This window comes from Dermacentor variabilis, chromosome 6 (genome assembly GCF_050947875.1).
Source record: "Dermacentor variabilis isolate Ectoservices chromosome 6, ASM5094787v1, whole genome shotgun sequence".
Lineage (NCBI taxonomy): Eukaryota > Metazoa > Arthropoda > Arachnida > Ixodida > Ixodidae > Dermacentor > Dermacentor variabilis.
In genome coordinates, this window is record NC_134573.1 from 197,578,048 (window position 1) to 197,598,515 (window position 20,468).

The window sequence follows — 20,468 nt, forward strand, 5'->3', positions numbered from 1 at the left end:
GGCACAGAGTCGAGATGATTGATCCTAATGATACATTTGAAGCTAATCACCTGAGCTTAACCCTTTTTCAGAAATTCAAATGCCGACACTGTTGCTTTCTACATCGTAATGAATTGCAGAAAATTTAGCTTAAAGAACCGAAACTACAATAGAGCACAATTGTCATGGCTTTAGCAGACTCCGAGTGACAGGGCGTTTATGCCTCACCGTCGTGCAAGCATGAAGCAAGCGTCCTAATCAAGGTTGCTGGCTTCATTAAGGTGCAGGGTGTGGACTGATCGCCCCTGCTCAAAAGTGCCAATTATTTTGCCCAAGGTTACAATTAATATGCTGTGAACAACATTGATGTGTCACTGACAGTGTCCTAAATGAGAGGGAGAAAAAAAGGATGGACTCCCACCTCACCACTGTCGTGTGAGGCCACAACAAAGTAGTATTTAGCAGCCAAGAGCCAAGCAAGTGCGTGTGAGCGGTGATATGTAAATAGCAGGGGGAAAGGCAAGCGAGGAGCACGGCCCGGCAGGCCGTCTGGCTCGGCTAGCAAACTGTCGCCGGGTAAAAAGCGAGTTTAAGCGACGCTGCCAATGCTACTCCGTCCCCTTTTTCCTGTTATTTTTGAAGTCCAGATTTTCAGGTATCTGGAGTCCTGTGCAAAGCTTTTCAAGGTGAAAAACACACGGGTTGAAACCACAACTTGACCGATATATTGAGATATCAGAGTTCGAGTTAAGGAGGGTCTGCTGTAATACCACCTGCTCTTTAAGCAGACTGAAGGCTGAAATCTTTCTTTCAAAAGTGCACATAGGTTTTGGTATATGAGTGCACCATCATTTCCTGCTAGTTGTTGCATGCATTCTCACTTGCAGCAATATGAACAAGTGAGCTAGTTGGTTGACATTCATCTTCAGAACCTTGTAAAGTGCAATAAAAACAGTAAAGACAGAGGAACGACCGGGCAAAAAGCATACTCGCAGTTGAAGAATTTATTGAACAAGCTTCACATATGTGCAGATAGAAGTAGTCGCACATGTGGACAAAGGCAGGTGTAAAAATCTAAATTATATATACTGATACCTAATTGTAAAGCAACCTGAAAGTTAAACTTGTACATAGGCATGTGAAATCGAGAAAAGCAAGTTCTTACCGCGTAGCAGGAAAGAAGGATGGCTGATGCAAGCATATCCTCTTTTTCTTATATAAAAAGGCTCTACTCATTCTTGTGGGGCACTCAAAACTGGTAACAAGAGTAAATGGTAAAAGGACTGATAGCCAATATTTATAGTGTCTATTTCTTTTTTTTTTTTCGTTATTTATTCATTTATTATTATTATTTTTAGACCAACAGAGAGCTTGCTGGTCAGAGTGTCCAATACATCAGTAGTAATGCAGAAAACATTGTGGAACATTTTTTTATCCAATTTTTTTATCTGACGTCGCACTTGTGCTTATAAATTCCATGCTGGAAACAGCGGGGTGTGAGCGATCAAAGAGAGAGGTGAGCGATTGTACACTGGCTTTGGTGGGGATGGGAAGTTGACAACAAGTGCCACCAGGCCGGCCGTAAGAAATTAATTTTTTTGTTTTTGGAGACATTCTGCTCAAATTAAAAATTATATTTCCTACTTAAACTGCAAACAGCATGCTCCATTCTATTGCTATGAATCAAACTTGTACATGTTACAGAAAGAAGGTAACCGATTATAATTACACTGACCGTATTTTCCGGTCTATAAGTCACACCGGTGTATGAGACACACCTGTACCTTCGGTAAGTAATAAAAAAAAATGGTGATGTTTCACTTTCTCAGTGCAGACCATGTGCAAGCATATCGGTGCCATTCCTATAGAATTGTGGTAGCCCTGGTATTAACGTCAGAAGTTTCCTTTGCTATCTAGCCATAGAAGTGCCGTTTCAATTTTTCGGCCATCTGGTGGACGTCCTCTCAGCGCCCTTCACTTGTTGGCTATTTAGACTATTTAGAATGGATGCCAGCAAACTTTCACGTTCCTTCAAAAGGTGGCCAAATTTGTTATGTCATTTAATGCTGCATATTATACCATCATATAAATACTGTTACAATTACAAAAATAGGTGTAATATATGAGTCACATAATATCAAACAGATAAAGACATATGAGGTCAATAGCCAAAAACTTCTGTCTATATTAGAGCAGTCATAGACTGCAGTAAATGAAGAAGAATTGAGCAGCTTACCATCTATGAAGGCTGCCTAGAAGTGCATTTAATACAAGAGAAAATCTCAGAGGCTGTACTTACAGGAGAAGTGTGAAAATCTGCAAGCCTGCCATATGCAGGTGATTCAGGCATAGCAATAGTGTGCCGGTTGTGGGAAGGAGGTAGCCCGTATAGATGTTTTCATCTCTTTAGACTCGGTAGTTCCCACCAAATTTAGGTGTTCAAAGCTGTGTCACCTGTCAGAGCTTGTTTCGTCAAAAATGTTACTGGTTTCATGTAATTGGTTACTGAAAAAAGTAATTGAATTACAGTGAGCATCACCTAGTAACCAAAGTAATCGTTAAATTACAACATCACCAAAGTGTTTGACATGAGAGTTCTGCAGAAACTCCCAAGGTAAAGTGAAGTAATTAATTAAGGGAAAATGAGACACCCACCCAATCTTAGCAATTGCTACAAAGGAAACCCATACGGGTTCCTCAAAAGAAAATCCTCACAGTCGAAAACAAATTCGTCCTGGTCCAGGACTCAAACCCGGAACCACCGTCTTTTCGGGGCAGCCACTCTGCCATCTGAGCAAACCAGGCGGCTAGCAGTCCGGGTTCGACTCCCGAACCAGGATGATTTTTTCTTCAACTGCGAGGCTTTTCTTTCGAGGAACCCGTATGGGTTTTCCTTGTAGCAATTGCTACAATTTGGTGGACGTCTCATTTTTCTCTAATAAATTACCAAAGTGTTATTAATTACAAGTAATTCATGTCATTTGTAATGTACAAGTCTGCTATAAATCATAATCTTTTCACTGCCATCAAAATCTCGTGACACGTTTTGCTCTGTCATTGATCCCTTTAAAGCCACTTCGGGCTCCATGTTGAAAAACATTGTGCGAACACCTAATGGATTTGAGTTTCTAAAGTAACGTTGACACATTGAAAAGCAGGATGGCTATCCACAGACTGTTGTTATGGCTTTTGTATTAAGTCTCATTAAGGAATTGAAAGCCTTTGCGCAAAAGACGCGCAGTTGTAGAGATATTTCAAAAACAAATTTGCAGTCATCTCGTACCTACATAGGACAACTCATGATTTAAAGCACATAGGTGCCAGATATAAAGTTGATGTCCTATTTTCAGCTAAGGATAAGCTTCAACATATTTGCTCTTAACTTCATAGAAAGTCCCTTGAATGTACCATTAAACATAGCAAAAAGCTTGTGGAGTGTATTTCAAGCATTGTACACATTACCTTGTTTAGCTGTTGCAAGGTTTATGTGGGCCAGTCTGGCCATTGTATCAACGTACATCTAAGAGAGTTTCAAGCATAACAAAAATAATCAGTGCTATCACATTTCGCAGCCCATTGTAGGGTGGGCGGCTAATATTAACCAACTCATGCAAGAAAGAGCAGATACCTTTCACATTAGAAAAAAATTAGATGCATGTGCCAGCCATTCATTCTATCTTGCTACATGGTAAGAAATTGCTTTTCTCTATTGTTAGCCTGCACGCATGGTAAATTTTAGCTGTCGGCTTTCGTTACGATTAAGTATTGGTATATTGTTTTGATTTTTAACCCTGCTTTGCTCTGAATATGCAATCACTTCTATGAGTATCTGCTGTGTCTCTCAGCTAATGCGGGCCAGGATGTTTAAAAAAAATACAAGGACTATGAGATACGACAACGAGACCAACAGAGTTTCATTAGCAGTCACCTTGCGCACACTGGTGAATTTTTCTGTTACTAAAGATATGCTAATTAGTCAAAATTAATTGTCTAAATTTATAATTACTGACATAATTGCATAAGCTGGAATGTCAAATTGTGCATCACATTCGTAAACATCACATTCAACACTTTTCACCTTGCTACGTTTTCCCCAGTTTTTTTTCCGCATTTCAAAGTTGTGCCGCAAAACATGAAAAAGAATGTTCAGTGAAGATGCGCTCGACAGCAGCACCCTTAAGAGGACTTTCAAAGAATAAGTACTAGCAAGCGGACGGGGCTCCCTCTCTTTTTCTTTTTTGCTTTGCTCATGTCCTATTATAGGCACACTAAGCCGATGCACAATGCTCTATCAAACAGTATGACACGGCTGCGTGTTCATAGCAGCAGCCGCCTGCTACGCTGTCACCTTGTCACTTTTTCGCGGTCACCAAGGCAACCAATGATTCTTTGAAAATCCTTTTGAGAGTGCTGCTGTTGCATGTGCAAAATCTGCGAGCTTACCTTCACTTCACATTCTTTTTCACATCTTGCACCACGTCTTCAAAATGCAGAAAAAGTAACTGCAGAAAACGTAGCGAGCTGGAAAATGTTTAATATGGTGTTTTCGAATGCAATTTGCAATTTGACATTCAAGCTTGTGCAGTTATACAAGTAATTATATATTGAGGAAATTTTTACTAAATAGCTAATGGATGATGGCAGAAGAACTCACCAGCACGCACAAGGTGACTGCCAACAAAACAATGTTGGTCCCATCGTGGTATGTATCTCATGGCCCTTTTTTTTTCCAACAGATTGACCCACATTAGCTGGGACACACGGTATGTGAAGCGTTGTCAATAACTTCTTTAGTTGTGAGTAAGCACCTTGTTCTTCTGTTGTTCCTCTGTCCTTCAACTTTTTGTTGCTCTTTAAAAAGTTTTGAGGCATTCTATCTTGCTTTTGTCTACATGCATGGGCAAAACCACCACATCTGCAAGCTGAATAGTGGCATTGTCTTATTTTGTTAAGAATAGTCTGGGTGCTGCCTTTTTTCAGGTATGATCCCTCCACGGATGGTCTCTGGTCCCAGGAAATTGTGTTTAACAACAAGAGTGCCAAATTTCTTAGCTGCTGTTCACGGAATCCCCAAGACAAGCGCCTATTTTGGATGAAGGTAAGTGTAATTTCAGGTTTCTATCTCCCCTCCATGAAAACTTGCTACAGCAGTGAGGGCATGAGTGCTGCTGATGAAATCTGCAAAAGAAAGAATAGTTCTTAGAGTATTGTTATTCCTTCTGAAACACTGTTCTTTTTTTTTTCTGTCTTCAGCTATAGATGATACTTTTAGGCAAAGTTCACATTGACTTTCACTTTGCTCTAACATGTTTTGTTTCTGTAATTTTTCATAAACATTTCTTGGTGCAGAGCTCTCTCTCCACTCAAACTGTTGTTGACAAGTTGTGAATGAACTCCTAAAATAGTGTCAACGATGCTTGCGGAATTGCTGTTGGGAGAGAGCTGGCTTGGGCACTGCACCAGGCTTCAATTCAAGACTAATAGCTGTTCTGACAGGTTGTAGAAATCCCTTTGCAGACAAGAATCCCTCATGGTGCCACCTTGGAGCCCTGCCACAATCGCTTGTCTTGAGCTTCTTGTCCTCAATAGCAAACAATGTGCTCCTGAAACGTGATGTTCTTGCTTTCTGGACGAGTTTTTCATTGGTGCAGTGGCTTTCACCAAATCTTAATTCGCTGCTAATAATTAATATAGGATATTTTTCTGGTGTGATAATATATGCAGTAAATGGTAAGACAATTACAAGTGTTGATAAATAATATTTTGTTATCATAACTGCCTGGTAAGAGAATTTGAAATCTTTTTGTGTCAGAAAAATGTCCCTTTGATGTTCCTTTAGTTTACTAGTGAATTGGGTGGTTTCACTGATGTAATTCCAGTTGCAGTCAGAACATCATGCCTTGTATACCGCAGTGGGATCATTCCTATTGTTGAGCTGATTTTTCACATTCACAAGTTGGTTTCCTAGCTTGCTGGACGACATGTATGCAATACCTAGATTGTATCTTGTGGAGCCATGATTCAAAGCTTCGCTGACACCAGCTACATAAGGAACGCTAGTACACTTTCAAAATGACTTAGTGGGAGACGCCATAGGATGGAGGGCACGGGCTTTGAGTCTGCTAATAAGCTTTTCAGGCTACCTGTTCACTGACAGTTGACGGTGAAGCGTCTTCAGTTTGTTCGCCTTTGTTCCAGCAGATTTATGTGACCTGTGTCATAAGAGATGTGGCAACAGTCTGCTTATACGGCAAGAAGTGTGACATGAACCAAATTAAAGTAACAACCAGTGTGGGCATTCCACCTGTACACAGCAAAGAAGAGCCTTATTTATTTAATTTACAAGTACTGCCAGCCTTGTTACCAGGCCTTAGGCAGGAATAGGCATTTGGAACAAAAAAACAAGTATGAAATAAAATCAAACAACATTACAGACACTGAACAAGAATCTGCATTACAAACAACATAAGAGAAACCTTTTCACAATCATGATTTGACTGGTAAAAACGAGGGATGAACGCTAGGGTTTATTCACAAAGTGCAGAAAGAAAGGATGAAACTGTTGGACAGTCGACAGTTCTGCCAGGTAATGCGTTCCATTCGGAAATCGTGAGCGGGAAAAAAGAATTTTAAATGCGTTGGGCCTGCAGGAAAAATCTTCTCTAACCTTTTTGTTGTGATAAGAGTGCGTGCAGCGGTGGCTAGCCGGTAGAATATATAATGTTTTATCTATTCCTAAATGACTGTTATAGAGTAAGAAGAAAAATTTCATTCTGTCCCTGTAAGGCCTTATTGCAAGGTTTTTCAGTTCTGCAGCTTCTAGAAAAGATGATGGGGATGTGCACCAGCTGTACGAATTGAAAATAAACCTGGCTGATTTTCTTTGGACTTTCTCAATTTTAGTGATGTTGGTTTGTGTGTGCGGATCCCGAAGAATCGCAGCATATTCTAGTATTGGTCGGATGAATGTTTTATATGCTAAAAGTTTTATTTCAGGTGAAGCGTTTCCTATTGATCGCTTAAAAAGCATAGTTTCTTCATTGCTTTCTTATAAATGTATGTTACATGTTCATTACACCTAAGATCTGATGTTATTATTACTCCCAGGTATTTGTACGTAGACACGACTGATAATGCCAATGCTATTCACAGCGTGTTTACAGGAGGTATTCAGAGACCTGGACTGGGAAGAATTGGGGATAAAAGTTAATGGAGAATACCTTAGTAACTTGCGATTCGCTGATGATATTGCCTTGCTTAGTAACTCAGGGGACCAATTGCAATGCATGCTCACTGACCTGGAGAGGCAAAGCAGAAGAGTGGGTCTAAAAATTAATATGCAGAAAACTAAAGTAATGCTTAACAGTCTCGGGAGAGAACAGCAATTTACAATAGGCAGCGAGGCACTGGAAGTCGTAAGGGAATACATCTACTTAGGGCAGGTAGTGACGGCGGATCCGGATCATGAGACGGAAATAATCAGAAGAATAAGAATGGGCTGGAGTGCGTTTCGCAGGCATTCCCAAATCATGAACAGCAGGTTGCCGTTATCCCTCAAGAGAAAAGTATATAATAGCTGTGTCTTACCAGTACTCACCTACGGGGCAGAAACCTGGAGGCTTACGAAAAGGGTTCTACTCAAATTGAGGACGACACAACGAGCTATGGAAAGAAGAATGATAGGTGTAACGTTAAGGGATAAGAAAAGAGCAGATTGGGTGAGGGAACAAACGCGAGTTAATGACATCTTAGTTGAAATCAAGAAAAAGAAATGGGCATGGGCAGGACATGTAATGAGGAGGGAAGATAACCGATGGTCATTAAGGGTTACGGACTGGATCCCAAGGGAAGGGAAGCGTAGCAGGGGGCGGCAGAAAGTTAGGTGGGCGGATGAGATTAAGAAGTTTTGCAGGGACGGCATGGCCACAATTAGTACATGACCGGGGTTGTTGGAGAAGTATGGGAGAGGCCTTTGCCCTGCAGTGGGCGTAACCAGGCTGATGATGATGATGATGATGATGACGACTGATAAAGACTAGTTGTTAATGCTATATGTAGGGGTTAAGGGATTCTTTTTGCGAGTAATGGTCATTGCAACAGTCTTTTTGAGGTTAATAGTCATTTACTATGTTGAGCACCATGTTTGTATTGTAGACAGCGAGGTGTTTAAAGCTTCCTGATCATTTGAATTGCGTATTTCGTTGTACGAGATGCAGTCATCTGCAAAAAGCTTTATCTTGACGTGTATGTCACTGATAATGTTGTTGATAAAGATAAGAAAGAGAAGCGGCCCTAACACTGATCCCTGTGGAATGCCCCGAGTCTACAGTTGTGGGTGTCGAAGCTGCATCGTTGACCTGGACACTTTGTTTCCGTAATGAAAGTTATGCTTTAATCCAGTTAACTAAGGCATCATTCTTTAAAATGGGTTTTAGTTTAAGAAGTAGTTTGGAGTGAGAGACACGGTCAAATGCTTTTTCAAAATCGAGAAATATTAAGTCAACTTGGCCTTGTCTGTCTAAAGCTGTCGCTAAGTCATGAACTGTTTCTATGAGCTGAGTTACGGTAGAAAAACCTCGCCGGAAACCATGTTGTCTTGCATCAATTATTGCGTTGTCATTAAGAAAGGCAGAAATGTGCTTGAAAATTATGTGTTCGAGGGTTTTTACGCATGTGCATAGAAAAGATATTGGCCTGTATGATGTGAGGAGAGACGGATTTGCTGTTTTTGGTATGGGGATGACTTTCGCGTACATCCAGTCGGTTGAAATTTCCACGCATGACAGTGATTTCTCGAGTATTAAGGTTAAATACTTTCAACGGAAAATACACGAACACCTAAGTGCTTTAAAAATAATTCTTCATTTAATGTGGTCAATAGCGAATCCGGTGTTTCGTTCACATCTTCTTTACAGCCGAAGACTAATAGGTTGTTTCGTCTACTCCTATCTTCTAAATCAATGAGTTTCTTTTCTAGATTCTGTATTGTTCTTTGCATGTTCTCAAATTGTGCTCCGAGTTCCGCATATGCATATTTGGCTGCTATGGTTTCCACGTTCTCAAGTTTAGACTCAATGGTGTTTAATCGCTTCTGCATACTCTTTCGTCCATCAAGAATTTCCCTCAGCAACTGCTCAGTAGTGGGTCCAGGATTCGATTCAATATCCACACTGAGCAGCAGCAACGAGAGCAAGAATTTTTAAACGAATATGCATACAGTACTAACGCTGGAAGGGCACGCCAGCTGGACTAGACAGCGGTGAGACGTTTTGACGAAGGAGTATGTGTTACTAACCTGCATAAACAACATGAATGAGTTGGTCCTGGCTCTGATGGATGACCAGCTGGCGTGCCCACTGAGAGTATCCCGGGGCAGGAGGGTGTTTAAGTAGTCGGGTGGAACAGAAGTTGAGTGCGCTGGTTTCTTGTGAAGGCTTGCCCAAGAATCCAGCTGAAGCAGTGGTCCGTTTGCGCAGTCTCCACAGAGTATGAAAGGGAGTGCAGGGGTGGTGCTGCCAGTCGTATCTTGAAGGGCGCCGGCTATCGCTGTCGCAACGGATAGAAGAATCTGCGTAAACAACATGAACGGGTTGGTCATGGCTCTGACGGATGACCAGCTGGCGTGCCCACTGCGGATTTGTAGCACAAGGACATCAATGAAGGAAGGTTGTTGTCCCACTCGGATTTAGTTATGAAGGGAATCATTGGTTCTACAGAAATCCAGAGAAGCAGGAGACGTGGTGCATACTGCTTACATACAATACAGAAGTCGGTAGTCCGCATAGCATGCGAATACCTTTGGCCCAGAGTTGCAGTTGGCAAGGCCAAGGTTAGTGGTAGTGACAGAGATACAGGCTTCCATTATTTCATTGATTTTCCTGTATTGGCCATATGTGAAACAGGTATTGCCCGAACAGAATTCCCAGAAACACCTGGTATGTTCAATGGCATACATTCAGTGAGCATGTGATCTGCAAGCAGCACATCTTTGCGCCTAACCATGGCCATATCGATGGGAAAGTGAAGAGCAACTTGATGTCTAAAAACACCAATATGTAATTCAAAGTTATATTGCAGATCTTCTTGAGGACGAACAAATAATTTGGAATGTGCGTCGTTCTCTTGCCAGCCAGCAGGCTTAACACTTGGTAAAAGTAACAAGACTGCCTCTGTGCTAGAGTTGACCTTTGCACAAAGACCAATCATCTTGTGTGGTGCAGGAAATAACACGCTGACATCAATGCGTTCACCAATTCTTTTAAAATTGTTGAAAACTTTGTGCAAAGGAAGAAGCCCAACTTAATTTTTTTATTCTGCTGCCTTGTATCCTACAGACAAGGAGCAATTGACTTGTCTCAGGAAGCTGTCTGGGGCCACGTGGTCACAATATTTATTACTGCGATGGCAAATATGTGGACAATCCAGGTGCATTTCTGCCATCTCAGTGATGTCCCGTATAAAGTCCAAAGGCGTTAACGTCGTCACCGCCATATGCTCTATGTGCAAGTGAAAGCATGTGAGGCTGAGCCAGTGATGGTTGCTCAACCTCGCGTATGCAAGGAAGGAAAGCGGGGAGGAAGCACGCCATCTTCCGTCACATGCAAGGCACTAGGAGGAGAAGAGGTAGTACTCTACTTCGGCGGGGGCTGCATATGGTGCAGCTGTGCACGGCCTTGCAGGCCCTATCTTGACAGCTATCTGCGATGGGGACATGGTGCACTGAGTGCTGATAGCTTCGTGTACGCTGTGTTTTCGCCTCATAGCTTGCATTGTAGCGAGATGCAGCATGAAGATCAATTCACTGAAGGTCAACACAGCAAAATGAAGTATGAAGGTCAGCATGAAGGTCAACACAGCAAGTGGGCACTAGTAAATAGAGGAACCAATCTGGCTGCATGTGCACAGCAAGTAGTGTAGTATTCGCTACCTCTGGCATATGGTAAATCACTGATCAGACATATATTGTGGGGACTCCCTCTTGTCCCCTGATATTGTTTTTCCCACAGGGCTTTCACTTCTCCTGTAATCTGGCTTTTTATGCATAGCTGATGGCACTGATGGGCGACTTCAATGCCAAGGTAGGCAAGAAGCAGGCTGGAGACAAGTCAGTGGGGGAATATGGCATAGGCTCTAGTAATAGCAGGGGAGAGTTATTAGTAAAAAAAAATTAAATTATGGGGTTTTACGTGCCAAAACCACTTTCTGGTGAGGCACGCCGTAGTGGAGGACTCCGGAAATTTTGACAACCTGGGGTTCTTTAACGTGCACCTAAATCTAAGTACACGGGTGTTTTCGCATTTCGCCCCCATCGAAATGCGGCCGCCGTGGCCGGGATTAGATCCCGCGACCTGGTGCTCAGCAGCCTAACACCATAGCCACTGAGCAACCACGGCGGGTAGTTATTAGTAGAGTTTGCAGAACAAAATAATATGCGGATAATGAATACCTTTTTCCACAAGCGGGTTAGCCAAAAGTGGACGTGGAGGAGCCCGAATGGTGAGACTATAAATGAAATCGACTTCATACTCTGCACGAACCCTGGCATCATACAAGATGTAGACGTGCTCGGCAAGGTGCGCAGCAGTGACCATAGGATGGTAAGAACTCGAATTAGGCTAGACTTGAGGAGGGAACGGAAGAAACTGGTACATAAGAAGCCAATAAATGAGTTAGCGGTAAGAGGGAAACTAGAGGAATTCCGGATCAAGCTACAGAACAGGTATTCGGCTTTAACTCAGGAAGAGGACCTCAGTGTTGAAGCAATGAACGACAATCTTATGGGCATCATTAAGGAGTGCGCAATAGAAGTCGGTGGTAACTCCGTTAGACAGGAGACCAGCAAGCTATCGCAGGAGACGAAAGATCTGATCAAGAAACGCCAATGTATGAAAGCCTCTAACCCTACAGCTAGAATAGAACTGGCAGAACTCTCGAAGTTAATCAACAAGCGTAAGACAGCTGACATAAGGAACTATAATTTGCATAGAATTGAACAGGCTCTCAGGAATGGAGGAAGCCTAAAAGCAGTGAAGAAGAAACTAGGAATAGGCAAGAATCAGATGTATGCGTTAAGAGACAAAGCCGGCAATATCATTGCTAATATGGATGAGATAGTTCAAGTGGCTGAGGAGTTCTATAGAGATTTATACAGTACCAGTAACACCCACGACGATAATGTGAGAGAGAATAGTCTAGAGGAACTTGAAATCCCACAAGTAACGCCGGAAGAAGTAAAGAAAGCCTTGGGTGCTATGCCAAGGGGGAAGGCAGCTGGCAAGGATCAGGTAACAGCAGATTTGTTGAAGGATGGTGGGAACATTGTCCTAGAAAGACTGGCCACCCTATATACACAATGCCTCATGACCTTGAACGTGCCGGAATCTTGGAAGAACGCTAACATAATTCTAAGCCATAAGAAAGGGGACTCCAAAGACTTGAAAAATTATATACCGATCAGCTTGCTGTCCGTTGCCTACAAAGCATTTACTAAGGTAATCGCAAATAGAATCAGGAACACCTTAGAATTCTGTCAACCAAAGGACCAGGCAGGATTCCGTAAAGGCTACTCAACAGTAGACCATATTCACACTATCAATCAGGTGATAGAGAAATGTGCGGAATATAACCAATCCTTATATATAGCCTTCATTGATTACGAAAAAGCGCTTGATTCAGTCGAAACCTCAGCAGTCATGGAGGCATTACGGAACCAGGGTGTAGATGAGCCATATGTAAAAATACTGGACGATATCTATAGCGGCTCCACAGCCACCGTAGTCCTCCATAAAGAAAGCAACAAAATCCCAATAAAGAAAGGCGTCAGACAGGGAGATACGATCTCTCCAATGCTATTCACAGCATGTTTACAGGAGGTATTCAGAGAACTGGAGTGGGAAGAATTGGGGATAAAAGTAGATGGAGAATACCTTAGTAACTTGAGATTCGCTGATGATATTGCCTTGCTTAGTAACTCAGGAGACCAATCGCAATGCATGCTCACTGACCTAGAGAGGCAAAGCAGAAGGGTGGGTCTCAAAATGAATCTGCAGAAAACTAAAGTAATGTTTAACAGACTCGGAAGAGAACAGCAGTTTACGATAGGTAGCGAGGCACTGGATGTGGTAAGGGAATACATCTACTTAGGGCAAGTAGTGACCACGGATCCAGATCATGAGACTGAAATAACCAGAAGAATAAGAATGGGCTGGGGAGTGTTTGGCAGGCATTCTCAAATCATGAACAGCAGGTTGCCACTATCCCTCAAGAGAAAAGTGTATAACAGCTGTGTCTTACCAGTACTCACGTATGGGGCAGAAACCTGGAGGCTTACATAAAGGGTTCTGCTGAAATTGAGGACGACGCAACAAGCTATGGAAAGAAGAATGATGGGTGTAACATACTTTAAGGGATAAGAAAAGAGCAGATTGGGTGAGGGAACAAACGCGGGTAAATGACATCTTAGTTGAAATCAAGAAAAAGAAATGGGCATGGGCCGGACATGTAATGAGGATTGAAGATAACCGATGGTCATTAAGGGTTACGGAATGGATTCCAAGGGAAGGGGAGCGTAGCAGGGGGCGGCAGAAAGTTAGGTGGGCGGATGAGATTAAGAACTTCGCAGGGACAACATGGCCACAATTAGTACATGACCGGGGTAGTTGGAGAAGTATGGGAGAGGCCTTTGCACTGCAGTGGGCGTAACCAGGATGATGATGATGATGATGATGGCACTTGTGTTCTGATTCTAGCACCATCTGATGACGTGGACACCCGGGTGGAAAGAGAACGAGCTACCGGCTCTTGGCTTGGGGTTGGCATCGCGCACCGATATTTGGAGGTCTCAAATGTCACATGCTCTTAGGATAAAGGAATGACAACAGAGTAGTGGAAGCAAACACAAAGGCATTTATTTTCACCTTCTATAAAGTAAGCTAGCTAGCCGAGTTAAACTTGTTTCACGTGGTGCAATTTTCCTCACTCCAGAAGTGCAAGGCAAAACGCAATCGCAGACATTAACACCCCCGCTCTTGGCAGCTTGGCAGCAATTGGTGTGTCGCACTGATTGCTGTGATTGGTGCCATTTGTTGCACACCAACATAAAAAAGTAAAGTAAAAAAGACGGAAAACCTGTTGACATATGGCCTAGAGCTATTTCATGGTTTTTTTTTTTTTGTTATAGAGGTTGTTGGGAAATGTCTGTCATTCAACAAATCCAGAAAACTGCAACTAATCGAGTGGAGCTGCAGATTGTGCAAGTGGTATGTACCATCAGCACTGACACGCAAACAAGGCAGATAGAAACTCGTACTTCAGAGATTCGGTTCTGTTATTTTTATGCATTTGTTGGTACGCTATGTTACTAATCAAGCAACATTTATTTCATGTTGGTTTTGGGTGCCGAGTACATAGTTTTGTGCACCTTTTGGTTATTCACATACACTGTAAGTTGTAAATACTATGAGATGCCCTTCAAGAGAAGACATGGCCTTCGGATGTCATTCCAATTTTCTGGTTTCTTCTGTACATGCTACTCGCGGTATACGAAAATGGCACAGTTATACAGCAGTATGTTTTTACGGCCATATGTATTATGATTAAGTCTCGTGCGTAGAGAGCAATTAAACAAATATGCAACTATGGTTAAATGCTGTGTCTAGGGGATATGACGTGACAGCGTAGCATCTGACATTTCAATGTTGTACTATAAGCTGTGGGGATGCGCAACTTTCACATGTCCCCTGATGTTGTTTTCCATGCATGGAAGGTTCATCTTACTACATGGCCGTGTCAGCTCACATCTGATTGTGGAAAGAGCGACTACATTTGTGCTTGTAGGAAGAAATAAAGAATTTCGCAGGCCACACTGTTGATGGCTGACACCTGAACATTGGCCAGAATGCGGGATGGTGCAATGAAGAGGGAAAATAATTAAAGAAAGCACAAGGTGGGAAGCAAGAAATTATAGAAGGCCTGTTTACAGTAGTGAATATATTAGGGCAATTTACTGAGACATTTCACCTCCTATGCATAGGACACACCGGCTAGTGGGCATGAACAGGGCAGCAGACAATTTATATAGCTCATTTCAAGAGGGGCAATCTGGTGGGCTTTTGTATCTAGGAAGATGCCAGAAATATTTGCCGGCCTTAGCTTCGTTCACAGCTGATATTGAGGCATTTTCGAAGTGAACACTCAAGTTCATCCGAGTCACTGCTTCTCCCCCCCCCCCCCCCCCCCTGCGTTGCTGCTCTCCTATGGCATACAACAGGCACATAGTGATTACGGTAGCGCGAGAGAAAAACTTTAGTGAAGGAACTATCGGGAAGCTTGCAAAAAGCTGTCTGAAGCCACCATGTGTTTGTAAATGCTGCTGCTTATATAAATGCCTGTAAAAGCAAGCAGCGCTAAAAACGGTGCTGTTCAAGAAGACATGAGACAGTGCACTGTCTTGGTTTTGTTTGGTTCCATTTTTAGTACTGTTCATTTTCTAAGTAAAAACTTGGTCATCAACATACCTTATATAAATGCATCAATTTGTAAAGGAAATGTTATAGTTTTAATATCATCGCTTTTAAAAATAGTATAAGTGTGATAGCATAATTTGATACAAAGCGGGCTGCACGCCTTAGCAATTAACTCAAGCTTAGCTCAAGCTACAATGTGCGCTGAAAAATGAACAAATTCTTCGCTGGCTTGACTCTTATTTAACTAATCGAACACAACATGTCCGTATAGGAAACTCATTTTCTTCACCTGCTCCCGTACTTTCCGGTGTACCGCAAGGTTCAGTACTTGGACCTCTTCTCTTTTTTATTTATCTGAATGACTTGTCCTTCGATTCCCCGGTACGATGCCGGTTCTTCGCTGATGATTGTATTGTGTACCACAACATTCAATGATCAGACTGCTATACAGGATTACCTTAATGCAATCGATAATTGGTGTCAATCCTGGCGTATGAACTTAAATGCCTCAAAATGTACTCAAATGATGATTACAAGAAAGAAAGCACCATCAATTTGTACATATAAAATCAATAATGTAGCAATTAGGACGGTTGACAAATTTAAGTATCTGGGTGTAGTTATTGACTCGAAGTTAACCTGGAATGCTCATGTCCAATACGTCGTTTCGGCGTTGCTAAGGAAGCTATGGCTAATTAAACACTGGCTCAAACATTGCACTAGTAGGACTAAATTCGCTGCCTATACGACACTCATTAGACCACTGCTTGAATATGCCGATGCTGTCTGGGATCCCCACACAAAGACCGGTGTCAACAGCATTGAAAGCGTGCAAAAGAAAGCCCTTAGATTTATTTATAATATTTATAATAGACGAGTCTCGATCACTGATCTCAGAACATGGTCTGGCCTCCCATCGCTAGAATTTCGGCATAGACTGCATCGCCTACAAACTTTGTTTAATATCGTTAATAAACAAACAAAAATGGATCCCGACATATACATCAATTTTAATAAAACAAGAGAAACCAGACGCAAGCACAGCAAAACGATTGTGATGCCACCGACTAAAACTACTGCTTATCGCTTCTCGTTTTTTCCTCGAACTATAGCAGAGTGGAATGCTCTACCGCAAGAAGTCGCTTGTATGTCCTCGGTTGAATCATTTGTGTCTGCCGTACAATCTTTGCAATGAAGCGTGTTCGTTTTAGAATCACCATTTTCCTATTTATGTAAATTTTGTACATGCTGCCTTTCCCGATGCAATAGTCTGTATATTTCAGCATTTTTTTATGGTTCCTTGTAACCCATGCTTTTGTTATTTTGACTTGCAGTGCCGACTTTGTATACACTCACTCCTGCCTGGACTGCCAAGAGGCAGTTGGCAGTATCTAATAAATAAATAAATAAATAAACTTTTGTCAAAAGTTAAGCAAAGTCTTGTGTCGGCAATTTAAGATGAGCATCCTCATTATTAAAGCATTATTTTTCAGAGAGTGCTAGGAATCTTCGCAAGGTGTACAAACTCAGTATATATGCAGTAGAATCTCGTTCATACGTTCTGGAAAAAACCACAAGAAAAAAGCACATACTAACCGGGAAAACGTCTGATCGGAAGTAACTAAAAAATTTTGACCGACTCAACTATTGTTGCCATCTACGTAAAGCGAAGCGTTGCGCGGATCGTTGCAGCATGAGACACCGACGCACAGGGGGCTGGTGGAGCTTCGGCGGCCTGAGACGCATTTTGTTGTTTTCCTATTGCGTGGTATTTTAAGAGGGCAATGCCAGATGCCACCGAATCTGAATGTGATGCCCACATTGCACCGCCTTCAGCAGGAAACGGCGGCGCGTTAGAATTATTGCCTACTAAAAGCATGCAGTACGCTATCAATGCATCACTTGCTGTAAAACAGGTAGCTGAAGATTTTTATCGCAGCATGCTTGGTGGCGACAGCTGTGAATGCGGCATGCAACTACCAAGGAGAAGATTTGCTGATACTGAAATCAGAAACTGATGGTGCACCAGCGTTTTCACGTGAGACAGTCGGGTGACTATCAGTTAAGCTGCCGCAGTGGGCAGCCATATACTCTTCTTGATTGCGTGCACCTCGCGCATTTTCTTGTTTACATGGGATCTAGCGGCTGGAAAACGTATCATACCATCGCAGTTTAGCGACATACTGAACATTGGTGCCGGAAAATCAAGTTTTCCGGGAACACATGAACTGGTAAAAAATGAGCATAACTCTATTGGGTCATTTTTTTGCGTTCACGATTGCGAACATTGGCGTCGGGAAAACGTACATTACAGGAACATATCAACGAGGTTCTACGGTATAAATACAGTCGACTCCCGATAATTCGAAGCCACTTAATTGGAATTTTCGGTTAATTAGAAGTGAAGTGCTGGTCCCGTCAGTTTTGCAGGTAATCCTATAGAAGAAATCGCTCGATAATTCGAAGTCCTCATCCAGTAATATTGTTTAATTGGAAGTTAATTTTCAGACGGGATCCTCGAGATGACAGTCATTCTTTGGTAGAATGTGCAATTTTTCAAGTGTTGCAACAGTTCCGTGCGCCGTGTTGGTGTCATCGCCACCGCAGCCGCCCGCAACACCATCCTTCTTGGAGCGGCGCGATTATTCATTGCTACGGCTGCTGTGGCCTCCGCGATCAACTCCGGCGGGAGGCGAAGCGGCTCCCGCCGGAGGCCACGCGCGGCTGCCGCGCGTGGCCGGAGCTGATCGCGGAGGACACGCGGGTGCCATAGGTGCACGCAGCGCTGCATACTCGCAGTGGCGAGATTGTGCGAGATTAGTCTTGCAGTGTGCGCAGCGTTACCAGTTTGTATAGGTGTTCTGTGGCGTTACGTCGAGGCGTGTGCACAGAACACCTATACAAACTTAGAGAAGGGAAACTGTACCTTCCACAGTGCTACGGAAATAAGCGTAGCGGTGGCGTCGTGAACTAAAGTATGTGACCACAGGCGGCGCTGTACAACAGGAAACGGAAACGGGGTTTTGCACAGTATGGTCGCTTTACCTACTGGGTTCTGGCTGCTGCGCATCGATCGTGCTCTTGCCAGTTAGGTTGCTGTGTGGCAAACGTAGCACCTACATATGTATGTAGGCGCTACGTTTGCCACACAGCAACCAAACTGGCGGGAGCACGATCAAGGCGCAGCAGAATATATGTAGCGCTGAGTCATATCGAGTTAAGGCACACTCTGAACTGACTTTTAAGGGCATCCCGAGCGGTTTTTCGTTTATTACGCCGCCGTTACCCCGAGTTGTGCCGCCGCGCTCCAGCTGCTGCATTTCGTGTAGGGCTACTGACAGAGTGCGGTTTCCAGGTGGCACGATGGCCTCGACTGAAATAAACGCACACACCAAAGATTGAGTAAGCTTGAAAGTATTTTATTTGCATTTTACAAGTACAACAAAAAGCACACGTCTACGGATCCACACAAACGCGGTTACATAGTCAACAACATAGTCAAGAAATGGCTCATTAATAAGGGTAGCACAAACGCACAAGAAAGAAAACTTAAGCTACAAAATGTACAGTCGGCTGCTAAACATAATAATTTCCCTGTCACCGCGTGTCACTTTTATACAGCATCTTTAGAGCACTACCAGGCCGGGTAATTTGGCGGAAAGAACGCAACAGCTTACGGCCGTCAGCTGCCTCTTCTTTACAGGTGTCATAATTATCCTAATCTCCGCATCAACGTCGTGCAAGTCCGCATACAGGTATCTGTATCTGAACCATATGTGCCAGCTTAATACATGTGTAGTGAAATAATGATAACCACTGCGTCTTATCAAACGTATTGGTTTTGCAAATGCGCATTACAGCTGACGGAACAATATACTGTAAGTGAAGCACAAGAGAACAAGGTCAAAAGGAGGATGCAACACTTGAAGAAGAAGTCAAGAATTAGTAGGCGTACAGCAAACAAGCGATGACGGAGAACACACAATGATGCATCGGGTGTTCTGTGACATCGGTTTGCGTACTTACCGTGTTATGGAGATCAACGGCATAAAAACGTACCTTCAAGCGTATTCCGTCAACCTCCGCCGCATTCATTAAGATAATCAACGCCTAAACAAAATGAGGCACTATTTTTTGCCAAGAGTAGACCTCTTTACAGCAAGTCTGTGTAATGACTCGCAGACGAAACCAGCATGCTTTCGAAAATGTTTTACCGCCGTAGTATTCGAATGCCAACGGCCAGGAAACACATCGATACGAATAGGCTGTCGGCTGTCAGTGGTTAATCAAGTACAAAAACCTTGACGCTATGACTAAAAAGCAGCTTCAACAATCAAATTTTAAAAAAATCAACTGACTATTTGCCTGAGGTAAAAAAACATCCTTAGACACCTCGATTGTTCATGTCAATGGTTTGTGTAAATTAAAAAATTCAGCATGTTTAGCGCCCCTAGCAGAGAAAGCACAAATTAAAGTATTCAACCAAATTACAGTAGCTCCACTTGCGCGCTTACGCTGAAACGCGCCTCGATTGATTTTTCGCCCTCTGTGGCCATTTGTTGAACTTGAGAGTGTGCGGGGCCTGGCGTGTGTTGGTCGAGCGCCTTTGTGCGGGAAGCGGGAAGCTCGTAGGCTAGGTTGTTCCACGAGTGATTCGGAATTGACTGAACCTAGTCGCGCAGTTTATAGCCATGGCAAACCGTGGCTCTTATCGCACGCTCGACCTGGCAACGAAAGTCGAGGTTTTGAAGGAAGTTGAGAAGGGAGGTGCCGCCAAACAAGACATAGCGCGGAAGTACGGGATCAAGCCGAACACGCTCTCTAACTACATCAAGAACAAGCGCACAATAATGGATGCATTTGAGAACGACAAGTTCAAGACTTCTCGGAAGCGAATGCGCACCGGCGCTTACCCAGAGTTGGAGAAGGCTCTGCTGGTTTGGATTAGGGAGGCCAGGAGCAACAAACTTCCTCTCAGCGGAGACATCGTTGCGATGAAAGCCCGAACGCTTGCAGCAGTGTTGG

General features: G+C 43.1%; 1 protein-coding gene across 3 annotated transcripts in view; it reads left to right on the top strand.

Annotated features, from left to right (window-relative positions):
- LOC142586048 (intermembrane lipid transfer protein VPS13A-like) overlaps positions 1–20,468 on the top strand; it is a 935,034-nt gene that overhangs the window by 499,593 nt on the left and 414,973 nt on the right. For all 3 annotated transcript variants that reach the window (XM_075697293.1, XM_075697294.1, XM_075697295.1), the window contains one exon: positions 4,960–5,077. In XM_075697293.1, coding sequence (XP_075553408.1) covers positions 4,960–5,077 — 118 coding nt within the window. The remainder of the gene's footprint in view (positions 1–4,959; positions 5,078–20,468) is intronic.